The sequence below is a fragment of the Mus caroli genome, unplaced genomic scaffold (genome assembly GCF_978045245.1).
Source record: "Mus caroli unplaced genomic scaffold, Mus_caroli_1 scaffold_3, whole genome shotgun sequence".
In the NCBI taxonomy this organism is placed as follows: domain Eukaryota; kingdom Metazoa; phylum Chordata; class Mammalia; order Rodentia; family Muridae; genus Mus; species Mus caroli.
In genome coordinates, this window is record NW_028227258.1 from 106,305,692 (window position 1) to 106,324,322 (window position 18,631).

Consider the following 18,631-nt stretch of genomic DNA (forward strand, 5'->3'; position numbering starts at 1 on the left):
AAACTCTGGTGATAATGCATCCCTGAACTGTGAGGCTAGTAATATGATATATTTGTGTCTGTAAGGCAGGAAACAAGTGTTTCTCATGACTACGGTAAACTTGAAGAGCTAAGTTAGGATTGTTAATACTTACATCCCATAATAGCTTTCAGCAATGGGTTTTTATGTGATTTTTTTCCTTCTGATGTATTATCTCTGTCTTGTAACCTTGTCTTATTCTAATATTAACAATAATCTCTAAATTTTTAGAACAGAGAAATAACAAGGTAGGTGTCCACCTGTGTTTCACTTAGCAATCACAAATGGGATAAAGTCAACATGTTCAAGTGTAAAATGTCCTAAGAGAAGTGGAGATATGGTCTAAGTATGTATCCAGGAATTTTGTTCAATGCGCTGGAAAGTAAGACTTGTATTTGTAAAGTACTTTTTCATTTGTAATATTAGTTAGGTGCTCATAAGATCATTTGTCTTTTTAGGGTGATCTACAAATTATTGGCTTCTAAAAGTGAAAGTATCTGGGTCCAAGCGCTGAAAGTTCTGGGATATTTTTTGAAGCATTTAGGCCATAAGTAAGTTGATGTTTTCATAATGAATTACAGATATAACTATTGAAATTTTTATGAGATTTGCATTTCATTTTTAGCATATGAAAAATTTACAGTGTACTATGGAAAATGTAGAAATGATAAATGTGTCTTTCTAAAGTAATATTTCAATAATAGATTATAGAGCAAGATCACAATTGAGTAATATAGTTAATTTCTTCAGTCTAGTGTAGATACCTTTTGTATTTTAAGAATATAGTGAAATATATTTGTTAAAATGAAGTACACATCTACATGAGTTAATTGAAAGAGAGAACAATTAGTTCTCCAGGAAACACAGCCTGTTCACTGACACAATAGTTTAAAGTATTTCTTTTCTAAAAGTGATCCCCGTTGATATTTTGTGATTGTGTATCCTACACCAACACATTTCCCCAAATTTGTTTTCCATAAGTAGCAGCTGCTGACCATGTTGTCCAGAACGTATTTATTCTTTTGTAAGATGGTATTCTGTGCATGTGAACATGACTGGTACTGTCCTAACTGTTGGTGCCTGGTCCTTCCCCAAATCCTAGTGCTGTCCATTTTGCCTAAGTAAAGAAGTGACCCTGGCTATATGTTGTCTAAAGCGCAACTGTAGACCAAAAGCAAAAAGGATGCTGGCACAAACTTTGTGAGTGCGCATGAAGTTGTTTCTGTGAGTAAATCTTGGGGAAATTGATAAGAACAGAGTTCAGGCAAATCAGAATAAGTGGAAATACTAATTACTGCTGAAAAACAGTGGATACATTTAACAGAAAGGAATAAGAAGAAAACAAGTATAAGTTAGTAGGAAGACCAAAATGTTCATCCTTTTCATGACCTAATAATACAGAATGAGATAAGTTGGTGAATTGAGGAAGGAAGACTGAGAGAAGCAGGAGTGTGGAGCAAGTACAGAGTTTAAAAGGATTTTCTTCTTTTTTTTTTAATTTTTAATATTTTTATTACATATTTTCCTCAATTACATTTCCAATGCTATCCCAAAAGTCCCCCATAGAGCCCCCCACTTCCCTACCCACCCATTCCCATTCTTTTGGCCCTGGCATTCCCCTATATTGGGGCATATAAAGTTTGCAAGTCCAATGGGCCTCTCTTTCCATTGATGGCCGACTAGGTCATCTTTCGATACATATGCAGAAGCCAGCATATGAAGTATTAGAAATATGCCCTAAAAATTGGATTTTGAAAGAGAGAAGTTAAATTTATAACTGTGAAGTGCTGATTAAAAATGGAGCCTTATTTACCATTCTGAATTTAGAAAGGTAAGTAGTTTTATGAAATTAGAAAGCTTTCAAAAAATGAGTATCTGTGCGGATAAAACCAAGAATAATGTACACACACACAGAGAGGAACTCTTAAAAGTGAAATGTAATGTAAAATGAGATGTATATAACAACAGACATCACTTGTAAAAATAAATATAAAGCATTTTAAATTCACCCTTCTTAGAAAAAAGTTACTGTTAATTGCAGAATTAAAACTTGGTTGTGTTTTTAAATATAAAGTTTAGATGACTGAGACAAATAGAGATCAAAAGAATACACAGGGAAGACTATGTTAATGCAAAAAATAGTAAGATCCATGACCTTTAGTTTTGACCTAGTAATATGCAAGCCAAAAGAGCAGTAGTTGTGTATGGATGAAGTATATTTTATAATGTTGAAGGTTAAGCAGATAACATGGAATTGCTAATAAAATAGAATCTAGAAGCACTGGTACTTTAAGGCTTTCAGATAGACTGATTGATGTATTTCCATCTGCCAGAGTTAAAACGAAAAGTGTCTGAGTAAGCTGGCCATGATACACCTTCAGATACCCATGAAGACTCTGAGATTGTTAGTGCTGTAGTAGATATCAATGAAAAGTTCTAAAATACTGATCTATACTGACATTTTTCTTACGGACATGAAATAGCTTGAAGTGAGAATAAAACCCACAAATCAGATAGTAATGCTATCTAAATATTTAACAGCAATGGCTCATCAGTCACGGGCACTGCTGCTCTCCTGAGGACCCAGTTCCTTTCCAGCACTCACACACTGGCTCACCACCATATGTAACTGCAGTTCCAGAGGTTCCAGTGCTTGCTTCTGGCCTCATGAACACTAGTTTTGCATGATGCTCAAACATAAATGTAGGCAAAACACCTACATACATAAAATAAATGGTTAGATTAATATACATAGCTGTCAATGCACAAAACAGAGCTTCAGGAAAGAATAGTGATACTTTAGAACTTAGAACTTTAGACTTTAGACCAAAACAAAACAATCTCATAGTGAATTTAATGACTACAGAAAGAGGGAACTAGTAATTAATAATTCCAAAACAGCAAAGATTATGAAGGCTGATTTTTAAGTAACAAACAATACAAATTATAATTTAAATTTCTAGAAAATGGAAAAATGCAAATATATATGAAAAGATTTTCCCTCCAATAACTAATACTTGTGGAAAACACCATGTTGCCACCTGTGCCTGGCATCCTGTAGGGTAATTGCTGGCATCTGTGTAGCACTCATAAACACAGCAGGATGATTTATGCTGGGCATCATGGTTTAGGGTAGGCCATATCTTGGACTTTAAAACTGTAAAGGTATTAAGAAAGTCTTGGATTAAACAAACTATGTCTGAGACAAAAAACAAAATTAAATCAGATTAATCAGCAGCAGTAACTGAGATTGAGAAACTTGCAAGATACTTGAAGAGAGAGCCTTATAAATATCCTCTGGCTGAAGAGCCTATCACAAAATCTGAAGATAATCAAACCATGTGAAAATAAAACCAGAACAAAAGTTGACAATTGAATTTTTTTTGTTTTTTGTTTTTGTTTTTTTGTTTTTTGTTTTGTTTTGTTGTTTTTGGTTTTGAGGCAGGGTTTCTCTGTGTAGCCCTGGCTGTCCTGGAAATCACTCTGTAGAACAGGCTGGCCTGGAACTCAGAAATCTGCCTGCCTCTGCATCCCAAGTCTTGGGATTAAAGGTGTGTGGCACCACTGCCCAGCTTGACAATTGAATTCTTATGGATTCCTATTGTAGGGGAAAGTCTCCAGCCATGTTCTAAGTTTTTGTAGTTCTTAAGAAGAAAACAAGTAACCTAGACTTCAGCCTGGTATTTCCGTACTCAGATGTCTACTTGAGCAGAGGAAGAACGTTCTTCTGCTTACCACTCATTGCCTTGAGTGTTCTCATACTGTTAGTTATGGCTAAGTAATGAAAGCAATCCAAAGTCCATCAGCTGGAGAGTAAATAAATGTGAGTTCACACACAAGCTACTTTGTGATATGACATAATGGGCCCCCTAAATACGATCCTCAGAAAAATACATATGCAAAAAGCTACATAATTTAGGGTTCACCTTTAGTGCAATGTCTACATGAAGATTTATGGTTGCTTGGGAGTAGCAGTGGGAATGATAATTGAGTGTAAATGGAACCAATGGAATGCACCAATGGTGAACATGCTTTAAGACTGGGTTGTAGGGCTAGTCATAAGACACTGTCGAGTTGTGGAGAGCACTCATTTCGTTAGATACTTGCAAAGTGAATTTTATACTATGTGTATTATGACAGCAGAGCTAGTAAAACATTTGAAAAGAAAGTTTTAAAACTCTTAGAAATTATAGTTTAATATTCAAATCTAAACCGCAGCCAAGTAAATAAATTTGGTGATTGAAATAAAGGTGCTTTATACGATACCATATTTCTTAAAAGAAGACTCAGAATGAAGGATAAAGATATATTTTATATATGTAAATTATGAATTCATAAATATAAATTTGTGATTGTGCAGTTGTGAAGACAAATATCCAAGGAAAAGTCATTGCAGAGGAAACCAGATTTAATAATACACTGGAGGAATGTAAAAAGTTCCTTTATTACTTATCAGTGTGACCACCTTAAAAGCTTGACTTAATAAGATGTTGGCAAGATTGTGCATCATTGGAAATTTTAAAGTTATTAAGGAAATAACATACTGGTATACTGATGTTGGGAGACAACAATTCTTAAAAATGACTTACGCTGTAAGTCTATGCTCTTCTTAATGAAGGAGACTATTACTTAGGCATACATATGTGCATACAACATTGCTGCTAATAAATACCAGATAGAATATAAGCAGGAGAAAAGATAATAAAATTAATATATATTCATGCACTGACATGAAACTCAGTCACTTACTGGTTTTTAGGAGAATAATTTAATGACTTTAAATTACCTTTGAAATCTTAATATAATTTACAAAGTTGTAAATGGAGACAGAATACAAAACTATTTATTTAAGAACTGAAAAATTTAGAAACAAAATTATAAATCTAGAAATATATGCCCCTCTAATAGAATTATGAACACAGCCATGGAAATCAGAAACACCATTTTCTGATTGCCTACTGCTACCCAATTCCTTCTTTTAAAAAACAACAACAACAACTTAGACTGGGGAGGTGACTCAGGCAGTAATGTACCTGTTCCACAAGCTTGAGGACTTGGGGTCAGACTTCTAGCACCCGACTAAAAACATGTGTGTAACTCCAGTGTTGTAGGAGAGGGACAGAGACATGACTATGTCCTGAAGGTTCTGTTGTCTTGGGAAGTAGTGATGTTGGGCAGGGACCAAATGTTCACATACAAGAGCCTACAAGGGACATGTCACATTCGTACCAAAACATCAGGGAAACCCATCGATCAGTTGGAGAACATAGAGCAGTGTTATTTTAATCTGTGGGCCCTTGCAGACATAAGCGCTGAAGAGATGCAGGATTCTTCTCTGTGACTTCAATATCAAGTCCATGGGCTCACTTTATGGTTTCTTTTTCTTTTTCTTTTCCTTTTCCTTTTCCTTTTCCTTTTTCACCATCTTTTCGATTGTTTTTATGTTAAGATTTGTTACAGACCATATTACAGACTTGGAATTATGTATTCTGTGTGTTAGGGTTGAAAATCTAAAATCCTTTTAGGCAATTACTAGAATCTGGAAATAACAACTCCCAGTCATTACATATGGTTATGTAACTTGAATGTGTCTCTTATTTTAATTGAATGGAGAATTTCCTTGAGAACTGTTTAAATGAAGTTGTAGGATATTAGCAGATAGCTGTGTTATAAACTGTTGCTTCTTTTTGTAGATATTGATAAAGCTATTAATTGTATGATTCTGCATCTGTTTGTGTGGTTTTTTTTTTTTTTTTTTTTTTTTTAGCGCAGAGTCATGTGGTCATAGACTCCACTGTATCTGATAGTGTTTATCTCCATTCCAGGCGAAAGGTTGAAATTATGCATACCCATAGTCTCTTCACTCTTCTTGGAGAAAGGTTGATGCTGCATACAAACACTGTGACTGTCACTACATACAACACACTTTATGAGGTAAAGTAACAACAACAACAACCTGACAGAAATTCTTAGTGTATGTGCTGGAAACCTCCCTTTTACATGATGGGCATCACCTCCTACACCAGTTAGTATCCCTGTCACTACAGATAAGGATGAATACTGAGCTGGTTAGCTTCTGTCAGCATGACACAAACCTAGACATATCTGGGGAAAGAGACTCTTACTGAGAAAACACGCCTGAGATTGGGCTGTGGGAGCATTCTTCATTGATGTTTGATATGGAAGTTTCTAGGCCACTGTGGGCAGTGCCACCCCCTGGCCAGATAGTTCTGTGTAATGACAATTTGGGAATTTTAGTATCTTAAAAAAACACAGAAATTTTATAAGACTGTGTTATTTAACCCCAGGTGGAGGATATGGGGCTATTTCAGACTGTCCACAGCCGCCGACTGATTTCCCTGGAGCAGGGCATGGTACTGGCAATGGCAGATAGTTTGTGTGATTATGTAAGTTTAGAATTCTGGAGACTTTCAGGGGGTGTGTAAATGCTAGGCTCCTGAGTAGCATGGGAGGCTGTTGGTTGGCGGGCTGTTGGTTGGTGGGCTGTTGGTTGGTAGGCTGTTGGTTGTTGCTTGCCAGGGTTTGTTAAGTAACCATGCACAAAGAAGAAAAAAAGAAGAAATTCGATATCCTGACAATGAAGATCAAACTTAACCCAAGGAACTTGACACTCCTAATCAGCAGGAAGAAGTCTAATTGTTGGGGGCCGGCCAGCAGCCCACAACATGAACGGTTCCACTGAGATGGCAGCTCTGAGCTGGAAAGAGAGGAAGCTCGACGGGGAGGAAGAAGAAACGAGGCCAAGACAAGTTCATCCTGTTCAAAGCCCAATTTTACTAGTACCGACATCCAGTTCTAAAGGAAGGGGGAGGGAACCCGATTTCCCGCCAAACAATCTCGGGATCAAGTAACAGGGTGGGCACGTGTGTGGCTCCAAGCGGCAAGGTCCAGCAGTAGGCGTGGCAGAACGAATGAGCAGGAAACTCCACCCCTGAGCCAGCAGGTTCCAGGCTGGGGGTGGGGAGGCTACATCTAATGATAAAATCGCCCCCTTTCCTTTCTATCCTTTTTCTCTTCTATCTAGAGTTAGGAGGTTGAAAGGGTGGAAGAAAAGGGGTGGAGAAGGGTGGAAAAAAGAAGAACCCACAGAGTAGCCAAAGTCTGGTTAAAGTACTAGGTTGTGTAAAACCAAAGCAAGCCAGTACACAGCTTTCCTCCATGGCCTTCGCTTCAATTCCTGTGTTGAGTTCTTCCCCTGCCTTCCCTCAAAGGTGGAGGGCTACCTGAGAGTTGTAAGATGAAATATACACTTTCTTCCCCAAATTGCTTTTGGTCATGATTTTTGTTATACAATAGAAACCCTAACTAAAACAAATTTATAGTTTATATTTTCCTTCTTTTGGAAACACTTCTACCTGTAATTGTTTTGAAATGTCCTATGCTGGTCTAAGAACTTTTATGAGTATTGGTTTTCTTGTGTGCGTCCATAGTCTTCACACAGACAGTATTCACATATATTGTGAATATTAGCTTTACCCCCACATCCTATTTGTTTTTCCTCTTCTACTATGCAATAATTACCCACCTTAAGTTAGAGGTGACACTGAGATGAAGTGTAAGAACCATTTGTAAAAGTGATGTCTTGAATTGTGTTAAAAAATCTCATCATTTCCACTAAAAAAAAAAAAACAAAAACAAAAAACAAACCCTTCTCAGCCCTTGTAACAAAGTGTCTGAGTCACAATTCTATTGGGAAGAGACACCATGACCAAGGCAACTCTTTAAAAATAAGCTTTTAATTGTCGGCTTGTCTAGAGTTTCAGAGGATTACTCCATTATCATCCTGGTCAGGAGCTTGGCTGCATGCTGGCAGGTGCCAGAGGAGTAGCTGAGAATCTTGTAGGCAGAGAGGGTGACACTGCCTGGTGGCTTTTGAAGCTTCTCAGTGTCCTCCCCTAGTGACATACCTTATTTAACAAGGACACATCTATCCTAACCAGGCCACACCTCCCAGTCTTTGCAAACAGTTTACCAGCTGGGCACTAAGCATGCAAATATATTAGCTTATGGGAACAATTCAAATTGCCACACAAAGTAATCTGCATATATACTGCCTTACAAAAGCAGTAAAGTGTCAAGACAATTTCTGTATATTATTCTTAAACTTTTTTTTTTTTTTTTTTTTTTTTTTTGGAGACAGAGTTTCTCTGTGTAGCCCTGGCTGTCCTGGAACTCACTCTGTAGACCAGGCTGGCCTCTATCTCAGAAATCCGCCTGCCTCTGCCTCCCAAGTGCTGGGATTAAAGGTGTGGGCCACCACGCCCAGCTCTGTATATTATTCTTTTTTTTTTTTTTACAAAAATTATGTTATTTATTGTATTCAATTTTCATACATTTGTACAATATAGTTTAATCATATCAAAGAACTGCTTTGCCTCCAACTTCTCACAGACATTACTCATGTCTCCCTTCTAATTTTATGCCCTCTTCTCTCTATTTATTTATTTTTAAATTTTTTTCTTTTTTTTTTTTTTAATTAGGTATTTTCCTCAATTACATTTCCAATGCTATCCAAAAAGTCCCCAATACACTCCCCCCCCCACTCCTCCCCCCACCCACCCCCACCCCTTGGCCCTGGCATTCCCCTGTACTGGGGCGTATAAAGTTGGCAAGTCCAATGGGCTTCTCTTTCCAGTGATGGCCGACTAGGCCATCTTTTGATACAAATGCAGCTAGAGTCAAGAGCTCTGGGGTACTGGTTAGTTCATAATAATGTTCCACCTATGGGGTTGCAGTTCCCTTTAGCTCCTTGGGTACTTTCTCTAGCTCCTCCATTGGGGGCCCTGTGATCCATCCAATAGCTGACTGTGAGCATCCACTTCTGTGTTTGCTAGGCCCCGGCATTGTCTCACAAGAGAGAGCTATATCTGGGTCCTTTCAGCAAAATCTTGCTAGTGTATGCAATGGTGTCAGCGTTTGGAAGCTGATTATGGGATGGATCCCTGGATATGGCAGTCTTTAGATGGTCCATCCTTTCTTCACAGCTCCAAACTTTATCTCTGTAACTCTTTCCATAGGTGTTTTGTTCCCAATTCCAAGAAGGGGCACAGTGTCCACACTTTGGTCTTCGTTCTTCTTGAGTTTCATGCGTTTAACAAATTGTATCTTATATCTTGGGTATCCTAAGTTTTGGGGCTAATATCCACTTATCAGTGAGTACATATTGTGCGAGTTCCTTTGTGAATATGTTACCTCACTCAGGATGATGCCCTCCAGATCCATCCATTTGCCTAGGAATTTCATAAATTCATTCCTTTTAATAGCTGAGTAGTACTCCATTGTGTAAATGTACCACATTTTCTGTATCCATTCCTCTGTTGAGGGGCATCTGGGTTCTTTCCAGCTTCTGGCTATTATATATAAGGTGTATATTATTCTTAATTCTACTTTTCACCTTGTCTTCAGTGATCCTTTCTTGGTATCTGTAATGTGTTGGCAAATACATATAAGTGAAGGGTATTTATTATTGTTATTGTTATTATTATTATTATTATTATTATTAGGGTTGAAAATAGTCAAAAGAAAACTAATATATGACATGTAAAATTTAGATGCAATGCAAATTTCAGGGTCCATGTATAGTTTTACTGACTGGATGCTGATTTGTTTTGACACAGCCTGCAGCAGACTTTGCACTGCTGCATGGTATACCATACTGCAAAATGTAACAGTGATTCACAGGAAAGCCAGACAGTGGGGGCACATACTTGGGAGGCAGAGGCAGGCGGATTTCTGAGTTTGAGGCCAGCCTGGTCTACAGAGTGAGTTCCAGGACAGCCAGGGCTACACAGAGAAACCCTGTCTTGGGGGGTGGGGCGGGAATACAGTGATTCTCATGACACTTGATTTAATAAGTCTTACTTTAATTTTATTTCTTTTAAAAATAATAGTGTGTTCCTGTCATTTCCAAATAGAAAACATTATTTCTAAACTCACAGTTGCAGAAAACACTGGATTGTTGATTCTTTTTTGTAGCTATAGATGGCAAGACCTTGTGTCTCTTATGTGGAAGCTGTCTGTAGTTATGCCAAAAAAGCTCATCAACATTTGTAAGCTGAGAAAAACAGCTTTTGGGAAATAGAAATGACAATATATTATCACTGTAGATATTTTTGTAGATTCCAATATAATATGGGGCAAGTTGCGATTCTCTTTTTCATATAAACTATGGTCCTTATTTGGTTCCATTCCAGGTTTTGTAAAGTTCTCAAGTGGAATAGTTTAAGTTTGTTTAGTATCATAGATAAATTGTCTGGGAATCTAAATGTATGTGAATATAGTATTGAATAACTTGGCATTTTTGTGATCCTAGCAAGTAGGTATTATGAGAACATCACCTATATCATTCTAAGTTTTGCTGACCTTTGTATTTCTGCAACAGAGAAATGTAACTCCTCTCTGCTGTTATCAAACAATATTGTTTTATTCATTGTGATTTATGAAGAGAGCTCACATGCATGCATTATAAACACATAAAATAAAATGTATCCCTGAGCCTCTATTACTACTCAAAAGTATATTCCCTCTCACAATGCAAATTTTATAGACTATATCTTATGAATAGCCCTCAGGCTTTTTAAATATTTAATAATATATATTGCTAATGCATCTTTTTATTATAGTATATTGATTTATAGGTAGCAAAGGTATCCATTTCTGGTAATGAGACAGTAAAAATATTTAGGGTTCGTGGGTTATATGACTTTCAGAAGGAGCCCTGGATAGTATGTCTCAGACGGACTGTATCCCAGTAAGGCTGCATGACAGTGAAGTCTGCTGAGCCTTGGTCTGTGGCATTCCTGATTGCTAGTCCCTGCCATCATTTCTCACCTGCTCTCATTTGCAAATGCAGAAGTGGGTAAGATCTTGGTCTGTCTGTTTTATTGTTTCTGAATTTAACATGCAAACTTTTGTTAGTTGTTCTACAGATTGCTTGATGGGTAGTCTCTATCAACTACCAATTTTGATTTATAAAAGTTTCTGTTTTTAAGTTATACATATAGAACTGAATAAAAACATGTTGAGTGAAATGCACTGTGCAGTATGGTGAGGTTGTTTCCTTGTAGTCTCATTTGTGTTTTGAGATACTGTCTGTTACTGTATTTCTTCATAACAGCAACTTCCTTTTTTGGGGTACTTCTTAGGACCTGATCCCTTGTGAATGGTATGTGTTTATTAGTTCAGGCCTTAAAACCAGCATATGGTTACTGATACTTTTATTGCCTCTTAAAACAGACATACCGACATCAATGGGAGAAGAGGCCCTTGGTCCTGTGAAGGTTCTATGCCCCGGTGTAGGGGAATTCCAGGGCCAGTAAGCGGGAGTGGGTAGGTTGGTGATCGGGGCAGGGGTTGGGGGGGAGGGATTCACAGTGGAAACTAGGAAAGGGGATAAATTTGAAATGTAAATAAAGAAAATATCTAATAAAAAAGAAAGAAAGGAAAGATAAAATATTGAAATCATTAAGAAAAAGACAACAAGAGCCTGCTGACAGGAGCCTGATATATCTTGTCTTTTGTGAGGCTCTGCCAGTGCCTGGCAAATACAGAAGTGGATGCTCACAGTCATCCATTGGACAGATCACAAGGTCCCCAAGGAAGGAGCCAGAGAAATACCCAGGGAGCTGAAGGAGACTGAAGCCCCATAGGAGGAACATCAATATGAACTAAGCAGTACTCCCAGAGCTCCTTGGAACTATACCACCAATCAAAGAAAACACATGGTGGAACTCATGGCTCTAGCTATATAGGTAGCAGAGGATGGCCTAGTTGGTCATCAGTGGGAGGAGAGGCCCTTGGTCCTGTGAAGGCTCCATACCCAGTATAGGGGAATGCCAGGGCCAAGAATGGGAGTGGGTGTGTTGGGGAGCAGAGGGAGGGAGAAAAGGATAGGGGATTTTCGGAGGGGAAACTAGGGAAGGGGATAACATTTGAAATGTAAATAAAGAAAATATCTAGTTAGAAAAAAGCAGACATACTGAGACTCAGATTAAATAACTTGTTACAGGAAATACCACTAACATATGCTCATGAAATAGGTAGGTCACATGTACCTAAAAGGGGAAAAAAGCAAAATTGCCTCCATTCTGTGTCATGAAAGTTCTCTTTAATCAGACCCTTGCTTCAATGTCAAATCTGCGCTGTGATAGTGATGTATTTTGTTTGTGTCTTCATCTTGTAACTTATTTGTTGCTTTGGCTTATGATGCTTATCTGGTTTTTTCCACATTTACTTTATATGGATTTCTGTCCCTCTTCTTGTTTTCAGTTATTATTGACAGTAGAATCGAAGGTCAATATAGCCAGTGAACCCTTATATGGAAGTAATGGTGCAATGTAGCATAATAAATTTTGGAAGTTAATGCCTCTACTCCTAAAATTAGAACATACCATGTTCATGTGCATACTTGGATTTCTGTTAGACTTCCATAGAATGGCTCAGTGGTGAACACAGTTGCTTCTTACCAAACCTCTGTACAGGTTTTCCTCCTTGTATTCAGGTTTGGGTCTGTTTGAGTCTTCACTAAGCAAATCCAAGCTGTTACTGAGAATTAGATCCTCTGACAGTGTTCGTGATCCAGAGACCTGAAATGGGAAAGAGAACATCAGTTAGTCACTGTGTATGGTTTTTAACATACCTAATGAGTAGAAATGAGTTTTGAAGGACTCTGAGTTATTAATAAGCTCATTTATAAAGGCAGAATTACTGTAAATACACTAAAAGTTAGGAAGACTGTCTGGTGGTTTGCCCTGCTGATTGTACTCAGCAGTGTAAGTCTATTCTCTTAGGCCTTAGTCAGCACTACCAACAAGAATGTTGAACTGTGCAGTTGTGTTTGAATGAGTTGCTGTTTCTAGGTCATCACAGTTTGAAGATTGCATCATTTGGTGCTGCTGTCATGTGTTACAAACAAGCTAAACTCATGATAGATTTAATTTAGTTATATCAATTTTATGATATTTAAGTCAATATTCTAAAAATTCTATTAGGATAAAAATTATTTCATGTTGACTTTAAAACTCTTATATTTGAGATGATTTGTACATCAAACAGTGACTATTAAACTATAAAATCAGGCTTTTTTACCCAGTGGTTTTTTTTTTTTTATTATTAGTTTAGCTCTTTGAATTTTCATACATGTATATAATGCATTCTGGCTTACTCTCTTCTCCCATTCTCTTCCCTCCATTCTTTTTCAGTGCCTTTACATTACCTGTTCTTTTCCCAGATTTGTGACTTTTGCCTTTATTTTGTGGCCCATTTAGCTTAACGAGGGCCATGCTTGTTACCTCAGGATTAGGATTTTATATTGCAGCCTTAATGGGTCACAGTGGTAGGACATAACTGAAAGCAGTCACACACACATATACACACACACATTCCTTCTCTGAATTTATCAGTAGGTATCTTTCATGGCTAAGGCAACTTATAGAAGAGTTTATTGTGGGCTTGCAATTTCAGAGGGTGAGTCCATGGCCAGTATGGTACCTTGTGGCATCAGGCATGAAGGTGGGCATAGTGCTGGATCAGTAGCTAAAAACTTACATGCTTATCCAGAAGTAGGCAGTAAACATAATTGGGAATGGCATGAGTTTTTGAAAAGTCAAAGCCCACTTCTAGGAACACACCTCTAATAAGACCACACCTCCTAATTCCTCCACACTGCTTCACCAACTACTGACCAGATATCCAAACATAGGAGCCTGCAGGAGCCACTCTTATTTAAGCCACCACCAAAGGAAATAGTTCCTTAGTGAGCATCCCGAGTACTTGCTCCATCCTTGCCTGGCTGTTGACGCATCTGTCTGCAGCCCAAGTACAGTCACTCATAGTTATTGGAAGCTCTTGATTGCAATGAATGTACATTGCCTAAAAGGTGGAATTTCTCAACCCTTTCCCCTGTCTTCTGCTTCTTAAATTCTTTCAGTGTCCTGTGCCACAGTGTTTCATGAGCCTCGGAGAAGAGGCTGTGAATGTCTTGTTTAGGTTTGACTACTTGTCTGTCTCCTATTCGCAGCACCTTGAATGTCAGTGAGTCTCTGTATTTACCACCATTCACTGGAAAGAGCTTCTCTGATTAAAGCTGAGAGTGTTAATTGCCTATAGATGCAAACATAATTAAATGGGCAGTTGGATGCTATGCCAGTTTAGTTAATCAGCAGAATTAAATAACCCCCTACTCCCATGAAATCCCTTGCCATGGGTTTTTGAACAGGTTCAAAGAACCAACTCTGGATTCTCTCTTATGGTCCTTGTGGGTAATTGTCCTCAGAACAATCCTCGTACTATTGTACAGGAGTTCTAGTCAACATCACGTAAGTTATGAGGCAGTGAAAATATCTTAACCTCTTCTAAAAGCAAACCAAAACAAAAATGACAAAGATATAGGGTCTTCAGTGAGCACTGGGAGTCAGTAAGCCACAAAGGAAACTGTCATAGCTAGCACATTAGACTAGCATCTTCTCATAAAACAAGGAATACAAAATAATTATGAAATAAAATAAAATTTAATGCTTAACATTGCACTTTTATGTCTATCTATTAAAAACCAGATTTATAAAGTTACCTCTGTGCTTAAAGTTCAGTCTTTGCCTACTCTTTCCAACACAACTGCCACCTGTCACATGTGGCTTCATTGAAAATGTTGACAGCATATAGAAATCATGGCGGCTCCTCCATCTACTTCTGTATATCCCTCACATAAAGTCAGTAAAATCTTCAGGGACCACTTTGAATCTTAAACTGCGATTAAAAGGTTTATACCTATATTCATCTCTCTCTATTTATACACATTATTTCCTTCCCTCTTTTAAAATCTCACGTAGGTTCTTAATGACAGTTTACTATGTTTTATTGCTTATTAGAGGCATGCATTTATGCCTATCTCCAGAACATTAATTAAGTAAATTGATGCTAGAAATGTAGCTCCACTTACCAACTCTTTTTCATTCTGCAAACATCAGGCAGTGTAGTGTGTGGGCACATAACTGCATCTTCACAGATACATGCTGGAGGCAGCTCCTAAGTACATCCGTGTAACTCGTAGAAACTTTTCAGCTTTCACACAGGAACCCTGTAATCTTTATAGCAGGTTTATGGATATGCACTACCATGAGTGTCCTCAGTGTCACATGATACAGCAAAGCTTTACATAGACACAGTAAAATCAGTGGTGCTTTGAAACAAATTCTGTTTTCTGCAAAATGTGACTTGCTCTTTTGTGCTTGAGAAAGGTTTGAAAACTCTATCAGAAGGGAACATGGTCTGATGTTTTCCCTGCAAGTATGCAACTATTTTGAGTATCATCATATTTATAACGATGACCTCAAGTCTTACATTTTGGGCTTTGGGGAAAAATAGGTATAGAAACTCTTTTTAGGTATATACCAGCCACTGTTTTTTGGTATATGTTATCTCAAGAGATTTTTTTATCTCACATGGCAGCTCTGTGTAGTCAGTCATGTTTAGAGTACACTATTAAAAAAGCATTCTGAGACTATTTAGTTTAACATTGTTCATTTTTAAGAATGGGTATAGATGATTTTTTTTAATTTTTAATATGTTTTATTACATATTTTCCTCAATTACATTTCCAATGCTATCCCAAAAGTCCCCCATAGCGCCCCCCACTTCCCTACCCACCCATTCCCATTCTTTTGGCCCTGGCATTCCCCTATATTGGGGCATATAAAGTTTACAAGTCCAATGGGCCTCTCTTTCCATTGATGGCCGACTGAGCCATCTTTCGATACATATGCAGCTAGAGACAAGAGCTCTGGGGTACTGGTTAGTTCATCATGTTGTTCCACCTATAGGGTTGTAGATCCCTTTAGCTCCTTGGGTACTTTCTCTAGCTTCTCCATTGGGAGCCCTGTGATACATCCAATAGCTGACTGTGAGCATCCACTCCTGTGTTTGCTAGGCCCCGGCATAGTCTCACAAGAGACAGCTATATTTGGGTCCTTTCAGCAAAATCTTGCTAGTGTATGCAATGGTGTCAGCGTTTAGAAGCTGATTATGGGATGGATCCCTGGATACGGCAGTCTCTAGATGGTCCATCCTTTCATCACAGCTCCAAACTTTGTCTCTGTAACTCCTTCCATGGGTGTTTTGTTCCCAATTCTAAGAAGGGGCACAGTGTCCACATTTTGGTCTTCATTCTTCTTGAGTTTCATGTGCTTAGCAAATTGTATCTTATATCTTGGGTATCCTAAGTTTTGGGCTAATATCCACTTATCAGTGAATACATATTGTGTGAGTTCCTTTGTGATTGTGTTACCTCACTCAAGATGATGCCCTCCAGGTCCATCCATTTGGCTAGGAATTTCATAAATTCATTCTTTTTAATAGCCGAGTAGTACTCCATTGTGTAAATGTACCATAATTTCTGTATCCATTCCTCTGTTGAGGGACATCTGGGTTCTTTCCAGCTTCTGGCTATTATAAATAGGGCTGCTATGAACATAGTGGAGCATGTGTCCTTCTTACCGGTTGGGACATCTTCTGGATATATGCCCAGGAGAGGTATTGCTGGATCCTCCGGTAGTACTTTTCTTTAAGGATTTGTAACTCTTTAGCAGTGTTCTCCTGCAATTCTTTAAGGGATTTTTGTGCTTCCTCTTTACTGTCTTCTACCTGTTTTCCAGTGTTCCTTTGTATTTCTTTAAGTGTGTTATTAAAGTCCTTCTTGAAGTCCTCTACCATCATCATGAGATATGCTTTTAGATCCGTGTCTAGCTTTTCCGGTGTGTTGGGGTGCCCTGGACTGGGCGAAGTGGGAGTGTTGGGTTCTGATGATGGTGAGTGGTCTTGGTTTCTGTTAGTAAGATTATTATGTTTACCTTTCGCCATCTGGTAATCTCTGGGGTTAGTTGTTGTCGTTGTCACTGTTTAAAGATTGGAGCAGAAGCTGTGTTCCACTCACCAGCAGTCTCAAAATCCTGTGGCGGGGGTCGTGGGTAGCTGGCGGGTGTACACTGGGGTGTAGCTACCCCGGTGTTGGTCCAGCCGGAAGAGGCCTGTGGTCCTACTCAGGCCGGTTTTCTGCTTCCCTAACTAATGCAGTCTCAGGTCCCGCGCGCAATTGGATTGGAGCAGAAGCTGTTTTCCACTCACCAGAAGTCTTAAGATCCTGTGGCGGGTGTTGTGGGTAGCTGGCGAGTGTCAGCCGACCCTGCGCCCTAGCTACCCTGGTGCTTTTCTGACCGGAAGAGGGGTATAGATGATTTTAACCAGTATTTATCACTGAAGTAATAATAGAGCAATGTCTTATTCCAAGTCGATATATTTTTGGTCTATATACCTCATTTATTTATGTAAATTTTCTGTCCTCTGTTTAGTCTGAAAAAAAAAAAGAGAGTGTGTCTCTTCTTTCTGGATGGCATGGTGCTCTCCTTCTCAGAAGCCGTCCTCCCTGTGTCTAACCTTGCTCTTCCCACTGTGCTCTTCACCTTAGCACTCTGCATAGCCAGTCTCAAAATTAACACTGATTCCTTTTCTTTCCTTTTTTTTTAAAAAAAAAAGAAAGAAAGAAAGAAAGAAAAGAATTTAAGAGTCAAAAGATAGGGGAAAGGGTTGAGAAATTCCACCTTATAGGCCATGTACATTCATTGCAATCAAGAGCTTCCAACAACTATGGGCGACTGTACTTGGGCTGCTGACTTTTTTGTATTGATTTTGAGTTGAACTGTGTTTTTAAAAGAGTATTCAGAGTTTAGCATTAGCTCTAAGTGGAGTTCATCTCCACTGAAATTTTGTGCATGTAGACAGACAGACAGATAGTGAGCTAGATGTAATGATGAGACAAGTATGGTTAAACCTGGGCTACATGAGCAACCACACATTGACTATCTGTGTGTGACAGAGTTATCCATTCTGTCACATAATGACTCCTGATATGTGTCAGCTCTTGGTGCTAAGCATGGACAATAACCAAAATGTCTGGTTTTGCTTGAGGGTTTTAAGCCTACATTCTAGTCAAAATTAGAAATATAAGTTTTAGATTTCTTTTCTGTATGAGGCATAGGTTTGTTAACAGTTACTGACTTTTATAATTAGCATGACACAAAACATCAAATATTTATAATTCAAAACACAGCGGTCTTAAAATTGCATACCAAAAGCATATTTCAAACAGAGCAAATTTTATATTAGCTAACCATTCTTTCCTTCTCTATATAAGGTGTCTGGATTTTGTCTTTATCCAAAGCAAGTAAAATTTGAGGTATATAGACTTCAGAATTTAAGGACATATGTAATTTTAGAAAGTTCTTTTGTGAGGGATATTTCTTTTGATTTATAATTATTCAAAATCTTTGACAGATTCTTTACTAAAGCTATATATATTATGCAGTTGTTTTAAATTTTTTCTCTAAACAAAGTTCAAATTCTTCATCTTTCAGATCTTGACAGAGCAAGTCTGCACTCAAGTTGTACATAAGCCACATCCGGAGCCAGACTCCACAGTGAAAATTCAGAATCCAAGTAAGCAGATGCCGCTCTTCAGGGCAACGTGGTGGTTACACGGTGACATGCGAGACTAAATCAAAACTTCTCTTAACTGGATTCCTTCTGCTGTCCCCATTTTATGACA

At 38.2% G+C, this 18,631-nt stretch overlaps 1 protein-coding gene across 3 annotated transcripts in view; it reads left to right on the top strand.

Annotated features, from left to right (window-relative positions):
* The window catches only part of Nbea (neurobeachin), a 539,067-nt gene that overhangs the window by 150,115 nt on the left and 370,321 nt on the right, over window positions 1-18,631 (top strand). For all 3 annotated transcript variants that reach the window (XM_021158784.3, XM_029475178.2, XM_085835883.1), the window contains exons 17-19: window positions 477-569; window positions 5,844-5,952; window positions 18,441-18,522. In XM_021158784.3, the coding sequence (XP_021014443.1) occupies window positions 477-569; window positions 5,844-5,952; window positions 18,441-18,522 (284 nt within the window). The remainder of the gene's footprint in view (window positions 1-476; window positions 570-5,843; window positions 5,953-18,440; window positions 18,523-18,631) is intronic.